Below are 17,749 nucleotides of genomic sequence, written 5' to 3' on the forward strand. Positions count from 1 at the left end.
TGCACACTGACCCCAGTGTCTCCGGTGCCCCAGCCAACACAGGCTGCTGGCTGTTTTGTCCAGTTCTTCCAAACCCCTTTTCTCAGAGAACCTTAAACCTAATCCCAAATCCTTTTCCAAAGTGCCAAAGTACATTATTGGTCCCAACGTGCGGATGAAGCCACCAAGGCTGAGAGAGAGTGTGACTTGCCCAGGTTGTTCCACAGTGTCCTGTAGGAGGCTGGAGTTGGGAGTGAGTAGAGCCTGAGCTGGTAGGGTCCCAAGGGTGGGCAACGAAGGCCTTAAAGCTGACTTTCTGTCCCCCAGGAAGGCCAACCTCGGGCTGAGGCAGAACCTCCTGGGCTCCCTGTAGGGCCCCCGACCACAAGCCTCAGCTAGACCAGCTTCTAGAGTCTGGAGAATCAGTGTCTGTTCAGTCATCTGTTCAGTTATTGTTTAGAGAGGAGAAGGGTCAGGGCTGGTGCACAAGGTGGCCAGGCCTGAAACAGGTCAGGGATATTGACCCACAGGAGGCCAGTGTGGTGGGAAATACGGGCTCTCAGGAAGGTCACAGCTGGGTTCCCCCAAGTTGTGTGGCCTTGGGCAAATCCCTTAGCTTCTCTGAGCCTCATTTTCCTCATCAGGGAAATTGGAATAATCATATATGTCACTCAAAGGGCATGAAGAGGAGCAATGAGTTATAACCACTTGAAGCTCCTAGACCAAGCATCAGGTTATTTCGTTGCCTGTTGGAGGCAGGCTGGGTGGGAGAGCAGGGCACCAACAACTGGGACTGTGCTGGTACCAGGGCCTCAGCGGGCCAGTAGGATTTTTGGGGGGAACCGGGTACATACAGCTGGAAGAGTAGCTGGAGGATGCAAGAGGAAGTGATGTTTGCCATGCACCCAGGGATAAACAGCAAGCAGCTCAGAGCCCTGCAACACTCCTGGATTTTGTTCAGTGCATTCCCTCACCTCTAGGTTTTCCCCAGTGTCCAAGTGGGCTCACTCCCCATTTGTTCAGAATAAAAGTATCATGAGCGGGCTGAGTTGGGCACTTTGCATCCCACTTCACTCCCTGAGCATCCTCTGTGTGGGTAAGATTTGGAGTCAGAAGAGTGGGGGACTTTGGTCAGAGGAGAGAAGTTTCCTCTGCCCACCACACCTCCTCCAAGAAGCCTTCCCTGGTACCTCCTCCCAGCTTGTTAGCCATTGGCAGAGTGCTCAAGGTTCTTTGCGCAAACTGTTAAACCCTTCTCTCTTTTTTTTTTAAATGCAATTTTATTGAGATTTATTCACATACCAGATACTCATCCAAAGTGTATAATCAGTGGTTCACAGTGTCATCATACAGTTGTGCATTTTCACCACAATCAATTTTTGAACATTTTAATTACTCAAAAAACAATAAAAATCAGAATAAAAATTTAAAAAAACACCCAAAACATCCCATTCCCCTTATCCCCCCCCCCATTATTTATTTTTTGTCTTTGTTTTCTTACTCATCTGTCCATACAGATGAGTAAGTCGCAAGGTTTTCAGTGTCAGTCGCAAGGTTTTCACAATTACACAGTCACACCTTGAGAGCTATATAGTTATACAATCATCAAGAATCAAGGCTACTGGATTACAGTTCAGCAGTTTCAGGTATTTCCTTCTAGCTATTCCAATACACTAAAAACTACAAAGGGATATCTATATAATGCATAAGAATAACCTCCAGAATGACCTCTTAACTCCATTTGAAATCTCTCAGCCACTGAAACTATTTTGTTTAATTTCTCTTCCCCTTTTTGGTCCAAGAAGGTTTTCTCAATCTCATGATGCTGGGTCCAGGCTCATCCCCAGGAGTCATGTCCCACGTTGCCAGGGAGATTGACACCCCTGGGAATCAGGTCCCACATAGAGGGGAGGGCAGTGATAAACCCTTCCTGTGCTTATCTGTGTCTGTCCATCTCCTCTCTAGACTGGGAGCTTCCTGAGGGTGCGGTGCATAGCACCTGCTCTCTGTACCCCAGCACCCAGCTTAGGGTTAGCACTGGAGGGGGTTGGTGCATAGGGCTGTTTTATAGATAGGCCCATTGAGGCCCGGTGAGGACATTGCTCAGCCAAGGCCACAGAGCCAGCTGAGGGTTAGAGCCAGCCCAGCCCCGTCATCTTGGATAGAAACTGCTGTGCCTTGCCCAAGAGGTAGGAAAGAAGCAGAGTAAAAGGGCCCCTCCCTTGTAGAGGGAATGTGGGGTCACTTGATGCCCTCTGGAGTCTTCTTCCAGGCTCAGGACCTAACAGGGACCATTCCCAGACTTCCCTGGGGCCTGATGGGCAGTGCTCCTGGTGTCCAGCCTTGGGCCCTGTGCTCCCGAGAGCTTGAGGAGGAAAGGGTTCTGGCATCAGAGGGCAGGCCTAAATCTCTCTTAGCCTCAGTTTCTTCATGAGTTAAATGGGGAACCCTGGTACCCATCCCTGTAGTGTCTGGGGAGGGGGAGGCAATGCGGGTAAAGTGAAATAATGCATATGTTCTTAGCTCCATGCCCAAAACTCACTAAAGGCTCCGTAAGTGTTCACCATCATTATTATTGACACTTATTTTGTTATCACTGCATTATCATTCATACCCCCGGGGCCCCAGCAGCCGCGGTGGCTCTAGGCCTGCATGCAGAGCTCTGGTCTGCAGAGAAGGAGGTGAAATTTCTAATTAGTCAACTCTCCAAGGAGAGGGCCAGGGTTTTTTTTATTTTCACGGAATCTGCCACTTGCCCAAGGTTTTCCCAGCCCCTCATATCCACCAGGCTGGGGCTGCAAGTCTCCTCCCCGGCCTCAGGTATGGGGTCTGGCTCCAGGCAGAAGCCTCCCCAAATTTCCCCTGCCACTCCCTCCTCCTCCCGACCTCCGGGGCCATGAATCATTTATGAGGCAAAAATGAAACCAATTAAGGACAAACTTTGAAAACCTCTAATTGCTGCGCCTGGTGGCACCGAGGAATGAGGGGAGGCAGGCCTGCGCCGCGTGGAATCTCCCCGGCCCCGGCCTTCCCAGGCCGCCTGGGCCGCCCGGCTCCCCGCCGCCTCCCGGGCCGGCCGCGGACGTGCCTGCGCGGCTTTGGCGGCTGCGGCTGCCGCTCGCGGCGCACGCCCCGGTCCCAGGCCGACTCATTAGGTCCGGCTCCCCTCCTCGCGCCGCCCGCCCCAGGCCCGAGGTGATGGCGGCTGTTCCTGACGTTGCGAGGCCTGTGCCCCAGAGCTGGCTGCGTTTCTCCGGGCGGGAGCCAGCTCGGCTCGCCCGGCTTAACCCAGACGTGCCCGGAACGCCCTATCCCAAACCTGGAAGGCTGGGGCGCCATCACTCCCCGCCCCTTACACACACAATGCCAGATGCGTTTGGGTGAATTCTGTGGGGTGCTGGGGTGCATGGCTTGGACGGTCCCATTCAGTCTGAGAGCACGAGGTCTTATCCCAAGGAAGAGCAAAAGGGCCTGGGGAGATGACCCATGAGGGAAAGAAGCTGGAAAGATGGGGTGGGGGGCTGTGCTGAGCTCCTGAGGTGTTGAACTGGTGAAGTAGGCTCTTTGTCTGAGCTTTGCCACAAACACAGCAACTTTAGGCAAAGTTCTTAGCCTCAGTTTCCCCATTTGCAAAATATCATGGCCAGTTTTCTTTGGAATTTGGGGAGCGAGACTTTATATGCCCCCCAGTCCCCTCTGTTGGGGTTGTGGGGGTGGAGGTCGCGGTCTGCGGTCTGGACCCAGTGGGGCCCTGGGCACTCAGGCACGTTGTTTGCTGAAACCGAATTTCCGTGCTTGTGTTTTTCCGTAATTATATTAGCAGGTGGGATTTTTTGCTCGGGGAAGCAGTGGGAGGGGGAGTGCCATGGCAGTGTCCCCACCCGCTCCGAGCAGAGCGTGAGCTCACACTCGGCTCTGCCTGCCCGCCTGCCGTAATGATTTTTTAATTATGCATCCAGTGCTCGGAATTGCTAATCCGTCTCCAGCCCAGCAGCCCCTCCTGCAGCTCACACCCCAGCGCCTTGCTGATGTCCCCAGCCTGGTGGTGGTCAGCACTGCACCCAGCACTGAGTGGCCAGGGGGAGGGAACACAGGCCAGGGAGGGCCCAGGGGCAGCTCTCCCTCATCTGCAAGGAGCAGGACTCAGTGGGGGACCCTGTGGCTCTTTGTCCCCCCTACCCCTGGCCCCAGCATGGCTGGCACCCACCAGGACAGCTGTGACTCCTAAAGGGGGGCTGAGAGGGGAGGCTTCATCTCAGCCTTTTGGGGGTGGAGGAATGATCAGTGCCCCCACCTCAGTGACATGGCCACACCCAGGGACATCAGCTATCTCTCCAGCCTCGAGTGACCCCAAGGACACAGGCACACAATCTTTGTCTCTGTCACACCCACACTCACACTTTGTTTCCTTTCCTCACACATCCGCAGCCTCACAGCTCTAACAGCACAATGGCATACTGTGTACACACGTTACCCACACCTGAGGGCTGGGTGCACTCAGTAGACCCCGTGGCTGCCCCCCCATGCCCTGCCCACACTCCCTTGCCTCCAGACACTCCCACCCCCAACTGGGAGGTGCTCTGAAGTCTCCCTGTTCCTGCCTGGTGAGGTGGCTGCCTGTGGCTGGGGCCCCCCTCCAGACCTCCATCGACCCCATTCTGGGGGAGGTGGGTGGCGGCTCTGCAGCACGGCAGCGTCGCGACTCCTCTCCAGGCGCCCAGCTGTGGCATCTGTCAAGGTCAGATAGCGACTCCGGAACCAGCCAGCTCGGCCCCATGGCCCCTCTCGCCTCATTATTTTTGTGTTCCGGGGCTGCGGCGACACCTCCCTCCCTCCTGCTCAGCCTCCCACTTCTTGCCTGCTTCCCCCATGCCTCTGCAGGGAGGGCCTGCGGTCTGGGGGCTTTTGTTTTCCAGTTTTTGACACACTCAGGCCAGGCAGGCAGGCAGGCAGACGCTGGCCAGAGCTCTTAGGCCTTGAACAGCAGACAAGGCAGGTTCCTCCCTCGTGGCTGGGCCTGGGGCAGGTTCTTGGCCAGCGGAACCATGGGGTGGTTTCTCAGGGGGACAGACTGAACCTGGGTGAGCCCCAGCCCCCACCACAGCCCCAGTGCACCTGTGGGCAGCTTCCTGTTTCCATAGGGGCCCCAGCACCTGGCACCAGTTCCTGTCTGCTACACCCTCCCCATCCCAGGCAGGCCCCGGACTCACATCCCAGAACCCCTCAGAGGCCCTGACACAACTCAGTACACACGCACACTGGTGCACACACAGCAAGGATATGTCAACACACAGCCAGATGAACCCACACATCCAACCACCGTGTAAACCTCTGAGCTTGTACAGAATGCACACTTGGGCATCTGTGGATGTACACTCACAGATGTAGATAACACACTTCACTTGTACACCTGGGCAGTCTCAGCCACAGACCTCTGTCTCTACTCGCATATAAGCCCCATGTGTACGTCAAGGCTCAGACCCACAGGGATTACATCTGAGACTGTGCCCACTCACCTGGGCACACCCACAGCCCACCAGACATGCGCACAGCACACACAGTTGTGAGACACACAGATACACCTGTACATAGTGGTGTTCATCACGATGCACACTCTGACCCGCAAGCTCACTCCCTGTTACTCAGAGTCCCTTAGTGAGGAAAGCCTTGTGTGTCTGAGGAGCCACCAAAGAGCGGGGAATGGTGCTGTGAGAGATGGACTGCCTTCCCCACCTGGCCAGCTTCATTATGTGTACCACCCTGGGCCCAAGAGCATGGGGTGGGGAGAGGGGGGCTTCCAGGGAGGTCACAGTGGGCTTGGCAGCTGGCTGGGAGGCAGGCTCGGGAACTGGCCTTTCAGGCTCTGTCTCGGGGTCCCTCTTTCTGCCTCCAACCCCTGATTAGGGTGTTGGGGATGGCATGTGGCCACACTCCAGGCCCTGCAGGGTCTCTGGGGTAGCCGTGGCTGTCCGCTCACTTCCTCCTCCAGCTGTGGACTGCTGTGGCTGCCCCAAGGGGTGGGGGGTAGCTGGAGGCTCAGCAGAGGCTGGGCCCCCACCCCCCAGGAAACTCAAAACCCTGAGCCAGCCGCGGGTGGCGGGTTGGGGCAGGCACAAAGAGGGCCTCTGTGTGGCCCGGCTGGGCTGCCCACAGGATTCTGGGGGAGGAGGCAGAAGCCGGTTTCCCTCCCGTTCTGCTTCCTGCGGAGGCCGCCGGAATGCCCGGAGCTCTGGCCCAGCCTGGTCCGTCCGGCCCACCCGCAGCCCCTTCCCCTGTCTTTTCCTGGGTCTTCGGGTTCAGCTGCGGAATTCTTGGCAACGGTTCCCTAACGTGTTTTGCCCAGGGCCTGAGACCCATCCCCCAGGACCCATGGGAAACCTGGGGGGTTCCCCTAGCCTGAGAGCCAAACTGGGCCTCATTGTCCAGCTGAAGCCCCTCGTTCCATGTGCCTCACAGCCCTTGGCCCGTGTTGGGGAGCCAGGCCTTGGAGGCACACAGACCTGGGTTCAAATCCTGGCTCTGCCACTTAGCACCCTTATGACCTTAGGCAGGTAACTTCACCTCCTCAGCCTCTGCTGCTTTGTCTGCAAAGGATGTTAATAGAGAAAGGGTTGTGCTGAGGATCTAGTGAGAAAATGTATGTAAAATGCTTAGCATAATGCCCTGCAGAGTGCATGCTCATCATCAGGACCTGCTGTCACCCTGTGCTTGGGGGGGAGGAAGAGTGGGAGGGCGCAGGATGCTTCTTGCCCCCAAAAAGGCTCACATCTCCTGGGCTTCAGCCAACCCTGTCACCCAGTCAAAATCCTTCTCTCCAGACTTCTCTCTCTACCTGCACATCACGGGCTGGTTCAGGCCCTCTAAGGGCTCTCCTCTTGGGACTCGGGGGTGGGGTGGGGGGTGGGAGGGGTCTCTATCTGGAGTCTTCCATCTCTGCCCCCATCCCTATAGGGCCCTCTGGGGCCATGACTCCTGCAGTTGGGAGTGAGGAGTGAGGAACAAGAATCACTCTTTTCCATTTTACAGGTGGGAAACTGAGGCTCATTGGAGGTAAGGGGCCTGGTGGAAGTCAACAGTCAGGGAAGGACAGGGTAGATCCACAAGCCTAGACCTTGGGACTCCAGTCCCCTAGCTGGTCCTGCTGACACCCTCTACACACACGAGCCCCAGCAATCCCCCCACCCCCAATTCCTTGCCTCGTTGTCTTAAACTAGCTCCCCTGGCTCATGCTGTATCCAGGCCCACTGGAAGGGGGTCCAGGTAGGTATATGGGCTCTGATCCCAGGGTGGTTTCAGCTCAGACATCACCACTTGGGGACACGTTTTGTCCAGGGTGCAGGGAGCCCCAAGTGGAGAGGGTGTCATTTTCTCTGTACATCACAACTGTTCATCAGTTGCCTACTCTTAAGTGCTTGTCCTTGTCCTCACTGTAAGTGAGGATTAAAGGAGGTGAAGCGTTCCCATGCCTGGCACATAGGAAAGGCCCTGTGCCCTTCAGCTGTTACCATCCTGGTCCTATATTACAGATGGGGGAGCTGGCCAGGTCACCATATGTGAAGGTCACGGCAAGGGAGGGCCCTCCTGGTCCTTTGGTTCTTCCAGGGGGAGCCTGCTGAGGAAGGCCAAGTCGTATCCGAATCAGAGCTGTCCCAGGTGCTTCATGCCACTCCCCAGAGCCCCAGGTCAGGGTATATCTCCTGCCTGGGCCTCAGTGTTCCTGACTAAAATGGGCTGACCCCTTTCTCCAGCTGTCTTTGGGAGCTCTGTGGGTGAGCAAAGCCCCATGTACCTCTGGGGTCTCCTCAAAGCCTTGGGTCTTAGCAGCGCATGTTATTCCTCAGGTGGGGGGCTTGTGCCTGCCCCGGGAGGAGGGATGTAACAGGGTGGGAGGGGCGTGGAGTCAGGGAAATGTGGTCGTGTCCTTGGCAGTCATTCTTGAGGAGACCCTAGGGTGTTGAGGACACGTCCCACCCCAGGCCACCCGCTGGGTCCTGGTAGTGGTCACATGTGTTGGTCTGTAGCTGGGCTTGTGCCCCGTGCTGCCCGGCCGGGGCTGTTCTCACTGCCTCCAAGACCATTGTCCCCGTGTGTGTCTCCCTGGGCCTGAGTAGGGCTTTTATTCCCCTCTGGAAACTCCCCAGGCTGAATCATGGAAATCAGAGATGGAAACCCCCAGCCCCCCACCCTGTTGCTCAGGCCCGTTCAGCCACCACAGCCTGTGGTCTGCCCTCCCCGCTGCTGCTGGCCTGCCCGCCATCTGTCTGGCTGCCCATGTCCCCTCCCTTGGAGGTCAAGGAGACCAGCCCACCAGCGTGGGTGGAGGAGTGGGAGGGGGTGGAGCCGGGTGTCAAGGGTGAGCAAGAAAGCGTTGGAGGAAGGGCCTTGAGTCGGACGTGCGAGTCTGCAAAGTGGCATGGCCTGGCCCCTGGGTCCTGAAGACCCCTCTTAAATGCAACCTCCTAGTAGGCCTTCCCTTGCCACAGGGCCAGCTGGGAGGCTGTTCCAGAGGCCTGGCACCTTGGTCACATCCTGTTCTTGGTTGTGGTGCTGGTTGCTCAACTCTTGTCAATTTGCTAAAAAATCACTGAGTTGTACGCTTAAAATTGAGTGAATTTTATAGTATGTAAATTATACCTCACTAAAGCTGCTGGGGGAAAAACGCCTGCCCTTGACTTCAAAGCCCTGCCTAGTTGGGATGATGCCAGCCTCATTCCCACCCCTCGGATCCACTTCTCCCATTTCTTATGATGCCCTCTTTCCAGCTTGGACTTCCTACCCCCTCTGGTAACCTCTCCTTATCCTTAACTCCCAGCTCTGCCATGTGCTGTTCTAGGTAGGCCCCTGATGCCCCTCTCAGCCCCTTCCAGCTCTTGTTTCACACAGCTTCACGTGACCACCAGCCCAGCTCCTGGGCATGCCTCGAGGGCAGTGCCAGGGTCTGCGTCCTCTGCCGTCTCCCCAACACCACACAGGGCCTGGGACTGCTACTGGGGCAGGCAGTAGGGGGCTGTGTGCAGCTGAGCATCTAGCTGTGGGCCATCTATGTACATGTCTTCCTGTAGACAGCGCCATGCCCTCCCACAGTGCCACCCAAGGGTGGGCGGAGGGCACTGCCACCACCTCTGGTGACCTCGTTGCCAGCTGGCATTATGATGTCACCGGCCCAGCATTCCAGGTTCCTGCCTGGGCATCTCCAAGCCCCCCAAGAGGGGGCACTCCCCTGGGGCTGGTGACAGCTCGCCCCGCCCTCACACATCATGGAGAGGTAACAGGCACGGTAACAACACCCGGGGGTGGGGACAGCCTCCCGGGTAGCTGGGTCATCTTGCCCTGGGACACTGCCAGTAGCCCAAGTGGAACAAAGGAGGCCACAGAGCAGGGTGACCAACACTTGGATTCTGGGTTCAAATCCTGTCCCTACTGGGCACCAGTTGTTCGAACTTGGCTGCTGGCTTGACCCTGTCTGAGCCTGTTTCCTCATCTCTGAAACTGGTTAATAGTTCCCATCTCACTGGGTTCTGGGGAGGAGCCAATGAGAAGACTTGTGAAGCCCAAGTGCACAGGGCCTGGGACATAGTATGTGCTCAATAAATGCTAGCTGGTAGGATTAGGGAGCCAGTTAAGGCAGTGGCAGTGTCACCCTTGGCTATGGGCTGGCCAGAGGGGGCGAGGTTTGTGCCTCCTGGGGCTGGCCAGGACCTGGGGGTAGAGGCTGGGAGTACCCCCCAGCATGAGGAGAGTGGTCCCAGCTTTGGCTGTACCTCTCTTCCCAGCTGAGCCAATGAACTTGAGCCCACAGTGAGGCTCCAGGCCCCAAAGCTAGGCCCTGAGGTCGAGAACCCATTGCCCCCAGCCCCCGTCCCCATCCACTTCTCCCTCCTCTCTCCCTCTCTCTGCCGCGGATATGTCCATCTGCCTTCTCCCACTGAGGCCTCAGAGTCCGGGCTAGATGTCCTGGGTCCCTGGGTCTCTTTGAGCCCCATTGTCCAGTCTCTGTTCCCTGTGACACACTCTGTCCTCTGGCCTTGACCCTTTGCCCCCTCCTCTCCAGGTTCCCTTTTCTCTGACCCGCCCCTCAAGTTCCCAGTCTCATGGTCCCCCCCCACCTGTCTCTGCCCTGCCTCATGTCCCCTCTGCCCCCAGCCCTCCATGGCTGGCTCCCCCTCCTCCCCCCACCCCACCCCCTGGGCTCTGTCCCCGCCCGTCAGCCCCTGGTCCCAGCTCCCGGCCGGCCCGGCTCCTGCATGGACAAAGGGGTCCTTTGTGGGCTGACCGCGGCTGGCGGGGCGGCAGGGCGCTGGCTCCGCATTGCTGATGAAACGAAGCCCTTTGTTGTCCCTCCTCAGGCGCAGTATTTCTTTTTGGGGGCTGGATGCGTTCCTGGCAGGGCTGATGATGGATGCGCCCGCCTGCCCGCCAGCTTTCCCTCCCGCTCATTCCCTCTCTGCTTCAATGCAGCCCCAGCTTCTCCCCTGCTGCCTGGGCACTGCCAGGCCCTGCATGGCCTGGGAAGGTGTAGCTGTATGCCCTGCAATAGGAGGTGGGGTCCTTGGAAGATGTCTGTGTCCTCCCCTTCTGTGAGTAGGACAAATGGGCCCTGTGGTCAGGGGTCCACTGGGACCAGGGCATCAGCTTTTCCCAGGTCTGAAGGAAAAAGTGAGCCAGAGACAGGGACAGATTTGGGACAAGAGAGGGGACCAGGTCTTGAGGACTAGATGTAGGTATCTGCCTACTCCGGGGTTTGAGGATAGAGTTAGTCCCCCTTACGCCACCACTGTCCTTCATCTTCTGTGCCTGACAAACCACAATATTTTGCCTGCAGCACCTGTTCAGTGACATACTGCATCCTCTGGCCCCAAGTGCACCATGTCCCAGGACCCTAGGGCTGGGGTAGTGATCTCTGAGGAAGAACAGAAAGGTGAAGGATTGAAGAGATTCAAAGAGAGGGCCAGACATAAACAGAACATGAGGTCCATTCCCCACCTAGAGATACTCGGGACAAAGACAGAAGCAGAGAGCCTGAGCCAGAGCACAGCCCGAACACAGGCCCGAACCAGGCCCAGCAGTGTTGGAGGGAGCTGACTTTTAAGTGACCTGCCCATACCGCCTGCAGAGCTGGATCCTGGATCTGGGAGGAGGGGGGAGCAAGCAGAGCAAGAGCTGCGTTAATACAGCCATCGATTTCTGCCACCAGCCAGCAGGCCGCAGAGGCAGGGGACACACAGAGGGGCTGGGGCCCAGGCTGCTCCCCTCCCCACCTCGCTAGCCCGGGCGTCCGCCTTCTCCTGTCTCCTCCCCTCACCCTGTATCTGGGGCTGCTGGGGTAGAGATCCAGGGTGGGGTAGTTGAGCAGGGAGGGGCAGGGGCTGGGTAAATTGACTTGGTGGTGGGGTGGGGGTGGGGGGGACGGCCGTGGCCTGATCTCACTGGCCCTGGTTCCCGACACCTAGCCAGGGTCCCTGGTGTCCAGGCAGGTCACCAGCCTCTTGAGTGGGGGGCCTTGGGGAGGTGGGACAGAGCCCAGCCAGCCTTGGGACACAGGACCCCCCCCCCCCCTTCCCTTAGCACAATTCCAGCCCCTGTGCTGCTACCAGCTCAGCCTGGACACCCTGCTGGTTGTGTCCTGGTGGAACCTGCCAGCTTACCCCACTCTACCCTCATCACACTTCTCCCCTCACTGGGAGGGCCCAGTGAGGGGCAGGGGGTGGCTGGTTTTGCTGACACCTGCCATTTGCCTGCTCTGGAGATAGGAGCTTTTCCCTTTCCCACACTCCCTCCTCTTTGCAACCACTCCTTAGCAGTCCTGGGGCAGGGGCCTTTCCCACTTAGGGCCTCAGTTTCCCCATCTGTAAATGCAGAGGGTTGGGCTAGATGATATCCTGGGTCAGGCTGAGTCATATGACCCGGGGATGGTGGGGTTGTCTGGGGACAAAGATGCAGTGTGTGCTGCCCTCAAGCCCAAGGCGGGGCCCAGCCAGATGTGCGCCTCCCCCTTGGGCCACCAGCTGCTCGGAGTTTGGGCCCTGCCCTCCCACCCCTCTCCTGGGGGGTGCTGGACTGCTGAGGGCTAGTCAGGAAAGGGGCTCCAGAGAGCCAGGGCCGAGGAGAAACTGCTAACCCAGCTCCAGCTGGCCAAGGAGACAGGCCACTCAAATGCCTTAGCCGTGGGGCCTGGGTTGAGCAGGCCCTGTCCTGGGGAGAAGTGCTTCAGACACATGGAGTGAACAAGGGACAGCCTCGGACCAGGCTTCATTCCCTAGAGGGTCACACCTACTCTTTCAGTCCCAGCCTGCCCCAGCCACTGGCACGTCCACCCAGGCCCCACTCTGCAGGCCTTGTAGGGCCCCTGCCCCCTCCCCAACCTGGGAGTCAGGCCAGAGCACGGCGGTGAGGCCTGAGTAGAGACAAAAGTGGGGTCTGACACAACCCTGACCGTGGTTTGGGAGCTGAGGAGGAAGTGTGTGCACAAGCCTGTCCTCCCACTCTTGCAGGGAAGTCTCACCCCCTGGCCCCTGCTGCCTGCTCTGTGGGGGGAGGATAGATGCTCCTTGAAATAAGGAGTCTGCGTTCTATCGGGCAAGCTGGGTTAAACAAAGTCAAACAGATCCTTTTACCTGCACGACTTGCCAGTGCCTTGAAAGAACTGACTGATGGGTATTAGGAAATCTCTCCACGGGAATCTGGGGTGGCTTCCCGGACTTTTGGGTCTGTACCTTAAAGCCCTTCAGAAGGTTGTTCTGACATCCTTAGATGGTCAGGGGGAGGAAGATTAGGGAGTGGAAGATAACTCTTAACTCCTGAGTTAATAAACAACCCCCAGCTCTCGCCCACTTCTGGGACTGCCTGCCAGCCTCAGGTCTTCCCGACAGCAGCAGGGCAGATTGGGGCTGGGGAGAGCTGGGCCAGGCCTCCACCATGCCCTCTATCCGTGCACTGGACACTTCTCCTAAACCTGGTTGTCCTCATCTGTCACATAGAGTATTACTAGCCACTGCTTCATAGTGTTCTTGTGAGTCTTAAATGAGATAATACAAATACAACATTCTTAGCCAGGGTGGGCCTGGCATTCAGCAAACCCCCTGCCAGGGTAGTGGCTGGTATGATGGCAAAACCGGTACTGATGCTGGTGACGGTAGCGCTGACGATGAGGAGGTGTTCACCGCAGCCCTGACCCTGTGTCCTCTTGTCCCGACAGAGTGAAGACACTTCCACGTGGGCGTCTGACCATGTGCCTGCCCTGAGCAGCGAGGCCCAGCAGGCATCCCTGTTCTGGGCAGCAGGGCCAGGCACTCACTTCGTCTGCAGACCCCCAGCAGTTGGCAGGCTCCCCTGGCGGCGGGGTCCGGGCCCCGGCCCCACCATGTCGAACCTCGGCAGTGGTCCCCAGGATGCTGGTGGCAGCAGCAGCGGCAGCAGCAATGGCAGCGGTGGCAGTGGCCCAAAGGCGGGAGCGGCAGACAAGAGCACGGCGGCGGCCACTGTGGCACCAGCCTCGGTGGCAGATGACGCCCCACCCCCGGAGCGCCGCAACAAGAGCGGCATCATCAGCGAACCCCTCAACAAGAGCCTGCGCCGCTCCCGCCCGCTCTCCCACTACTCTTCCTTTGGCGGCAGCGGCGGCGGCAGCATGATGGGCGGGGAGGCTGCCGACAAGGCTGCCGCGGCTGCGGCCGCCGCCTCCCTGTTGGCCAATGGGCACGACCTGGCGGTGGCCATGGCAGTGGACAAAAGCAACCCTACCTCAAAGCACAAAAGTGGTGCTGTGGCCGGTCTGCTGAGCAAGGCAGAACGGGCCACGGAGCTGGCAGCCGAGGGACAGCTGACGCTGCAGCAGTTCGCCCAGTCCACGGAGATGCTGAAGCGCGTGGTGCAGGAGCACCTGCCGCTCATGAGCGAGGCGGGCGCCGGGCTGCCCGACATGGAGGCTGTGGCGGGGGCCGAAGCCCTCAACGGTCAGTCCGACTTCCCCTACCTGGGTGCCTTCCCCATCAACCCAGGCCTCTTCATCATGACCCCGGCGGGCGTGTTCCTGGCCGAGAGCGCCCTGCACATGGCCGGCCTGGCCGAGTACCCCATGCAGGGGGAGCTGGCCTCCGCCATCAGCTCGGGCAAGAAGAAGCGGAAACGCTGTGGCATGTGTGCGCCCTGCCGGCGGCGCATCAACTGCGAGCAGTGCAGCAGTTGTAGGAACCGAAAGACTGGCCATCAGATTTGCAAATTCAGAAAATGTGAGGAACTCAAAAAGAAGCCTTCCGCCGCTTTGGAGGTAACGACGCCTTAGAGGGAGGTGTGTGGGCTCTTGCATATGTCTGGCCGTCCCTCACTCAGCCCCACCTTACCAACCAGAGTGTCCGAGGGATGCCCGGCCAGTCCCTGGGATCTGGGGTTCTGGGCCAGGCTCCGAGACACCAATCCACTGCCCCAAAAGTCACAGCTACACCCTGAAACCCCATCAGGTTCTAGTTTGCAAGGCAAGCATAAAATCCCAGGCAAGGGCCTCACATTCCCAGGTGGGTCCCCAGATTTGCTGTCCCTCTTGGAATTCTGGGTCAGGCATTGGGATTCCCACACAGGTCCTAAGTTTCTGATTTCCAGACATGTCCTAAAGCTTCCGCTGGATCTCTGCCCTGACCCTTTTGAGGGATTCTGTCCCAGGGGCCTTGTGGCCTTGAAGGTAAGCCCTTTGTTTGCCCCCAGAGCCAGACCTTGCTCAAAGGCCCCCCGAGGATAGAGCAGTAGCAGTGCTGGCTGCCGTGCTCTGAGGCCTGAAAGAACCCTGGGTCTGGGCACTCGGTTGATAAATTTGGGGCACCTTGGGGCCCCAGAGTGCAGTCTAGCTACAAAGCTAATGGCCAGGGCTCCTGTAGCCCTGGGTCTGGGGGGTGGCTGTGAGCCTGGGTGTAGGCAAGGCCTGTCCACTGTGGAATTGGTTTAAGAAAAGCCAAAGGCGTTCCCATGCTGCTTTCTCGCCACCACCATGGCAGGGCCTGTCCCCGTGTCCCCAGCTGTGGCAGCCCTAGCTGAGATACCAGGCCTGGGTACAAAACCATCTTTTCAGCCCACTGTCCCTGCCGCTGCCCCGCTACAAGTAGGTTTGATGCAGATGTCTAGAATGGTTGGAAAACAACAATGATATCCCAGAATGACCTTCTGGCCACCCTCTCCTCTCCCTGCAACCTGTCCCCCCCCCACCCCACAACCCCTGACTTTGTCTGCTTTCCCACCGGGAGAACACACCCACTTGCCCACACCCATTCTCGTCCAGTGTAGAGACACACACATACACACCCTTGCCCCGATACACATTCTCTTATTACAGACACAACCTCTTGGTAAACACCCCAAGTATCCTCCCTACACACACCCCCAGCTCGGTACACACTGCACACTAGCATAGCGCGAGGCACATAGCTGTGCCCACATGCAGTGCACACGTTTACACGCTCGTTCAACAGAAACGTGCACACAGCTACCTGGCACCTGTTTCCGCTGGGCCAGGGGCAGGGGTCTTCCTGTCTGGAAGGAGAGTTCCTGGGCACAGTGACTCAGGAGGCCTCGGGGTGCTCCTGGCCCTCCTGCAGCTCAGCGGGTCACAGCTCCAGCGGGATGGGCAGGAACTCCACGGGTGGCTGCGTTTACTCTATGCCCATCCCTCCGCCACGAGGCCATCCACGGGGGAACGTCTTTGCACCAGACCCACCCGGACCCTGACGGAACTCTCTCCTTGTTTTTGTCTCCCGCCCCCGCCAGAAGGTGATGCTTCCGACGGGAGCTGCCTTCCGGTGGTTTCAGTGACGGCGGCGGGAACCCAAAGCTGCCCTCTCCGTGCAATGTCACTGCTCGTGTGGTCTCCAGCAAGGGGTTCGGGCGAAGACAAACGGATGCACCCGTCTTTAGAACCAAAAATATTCTCTCACAGATTTCATTCCTGTTTTTATATATATATTTTTTGTTGTCGTTTAACATCTCCACGTCCCTAGTATAAAATGAAAAAGAAAAGAAAAAAAATTGACTGCTTTTTCAGAAGAACAGCAACAACAACAACAACAACAACAAAAAAGAGGTAAAGACGAATCTATAAAGTACCGAGACTTCCTGGGCAAAGAATGGACAATCAGTTTCCTTCCTGTGTCGATGTCGATGTTGTCTGTGCAGGAGATGCAGTTTTTGTGTAGAGAATGTAAATTTTCTGTAACCTTTTGAAATCTAGTTACTAATAAGCACTACTGTAATTTAGCACAGTTTAACTCCACTCTCATTTAAACTTCCTTTGATTCCTTCCGACCATGAAATAGTGCATAGTTTGCCTGGAGAATCCACTCAAGTTGATAAAGCGAATGTTGATGGCGCCGTGTAGAAGCCCCTCTGTACCCATCCATGCGTGCAGAGCTGCCGGCAAGGAGCTCGCGGAGGGACAAGGGAGCACCCCACCCATCCCCAGCCCAGGCCAGCTGTGCTGTACCCACGGTCCCCAGAATGGGATCCCCCACCCTAACAGTGATGATTTTGGAAAAATGAAAATTCTGTTTGCTTATCCATTGAGATCTGGGGAGCCCATGTCTCGATATTTCCGATCCTGGCTACTTCCCTTAGAGAAAATAAGTCCCTTTTTTTCTGGCCTTGCTGGTGGTGACAGAAGAAAGGGCTTCTTTGCGTGCCCCTCCCCACCTCCGCCGGTGGGCGTGGGTGTCCGGGGGCTCCCTGCAGCCCAGGCCCCCTGCCCAAGGCCGGCTTCCTGCTGATGAACATGCTGTTTGTATTGTTTTAGGAAACCAGGCTGTTTTGTGAATAAAACGAATGCATGTTTGTGTCACGAAGCACCAGTGGCTTCTTGCTGTCCGGTTTCGGTGGGGCTGGTTTGGGGGCTGTTGCTGGGCAGGGGTTGACTGGGACTACTGTGCAGAGGAAGAAGATGATGATGGCTCAGAGATGGTCAGAGTGAGGATCTCTTGGAGAAGAGAGGCCTTCTGCACCCAGACGTGGGAGCGGAGCAGCCAGCCTGTCACTTGGGATGGAAAAGCTCTTAATCTGGGAGTGGCTGGTGCTGGGGACCCTCTCCACCAGACTACCCCCCCACCCCACCCCCACACAACTCAGAAGCCAGCGTCCAGAGATCTCCACTCACCTGGGCCCCCCTCTTCATTCACCTAAATTTACCATGGCCTGATCAGTGCAAAGCAGCCAACAGTATTGGGGTTGGGATCTGAGCTACCTGTTCGTTTCTTTCTCTACGTGGAAGGGATCTAGTGCTGTCCCCAGCCACCAATGTGATTCCCCAGGGAGCAGTTTCTTTCCTGGGGACCTAACTGCCTAGCACACACACAGACCACCCCACACATACATACCCTCTCAGGCCTAAGGGCCAGGGGGTGCCCCTGGCTTTGACTCTTGCCTGACTGTCCTCGCCCCCACAAGGTTGTCTGAGACTCAGAGGCCACTGTCAGGGGAAATCACCGCACAGCCACACAATGGAGGCCAGGAGGCCCGGACAGGCAGAGGGGCCTTGGGTGCCCTCCCTACCCGCACCCAAAGGCCACCATCCACTCACCTGGGGTCGGGGCTCCCCACCCGGCTGCTGAGTGCCTGCCTGAGTGGTCGGCTGGCCCGGAAGAGCTTCCTGACTGGTTGGGGCCTGCCTTCAGGTGGGGTGGGGGCTTTCTGGACAGGGGCAAGTCCTGCAGCTGAGGTGAGCAGGAGGTGGGGGGAGATGAGGTGTCTCTGCCATTGCTCCTGCGGGGAGAAAGCAGCCACAGCAGGGTGGGGCCCCTGA

At 57.8% G+C, this 17,749-nt stretch overlaps 1 protein-coding gene across 4 annotated transcripts in view; it reads left to right on the forward strand.

The window, feature by feature from the left end:
• CXXC5 (CXXC finger protein 5) overlaps window positions 1–16,796 on the forward strand; it is a 34,354-nt gene extending 17,558 nt beyond the window's left edge. For all 4 annotated transcript variants that reach the window (XM_037801860.1, XM_037801857.1, XM_037801858.1 and 1 more), the window contains exons 2-3: window positions 13,175–14,245; window positions 15,730–16,796. In XM_037801860.1, coding sequence (XP_037657788.1) covers window positions 13,340–14,245; window positions 15,730–15,774 — 951 coding nt within the window. In that variant the 5' untranslated portion in view covers window positions 13,175–13,339 and the 3' untranslated portion in view covers window positions 15,775–16,796. The remainder of the gene's footprint in view (window positions 1–13,174; window positions 14,246–15,729) is intronic.
• Window positions 16,797–17,749: the final 953 nt, after the last annotated feature.

Source organism: Choloepus didactylus, chromosome 13 (assembly GCF_015220235.1).
Source record: "Choloepus didactylus isolate mChoDid1 chromosome 13, mChoDid1.pri, whole genome shotgun sequence".
Lineage (NCBI taxonomy): Eukaryota > Metazoa > Chordata > Mammalia > Pilosa > Megalonychidae > Choloepus > Choloepus didactylus.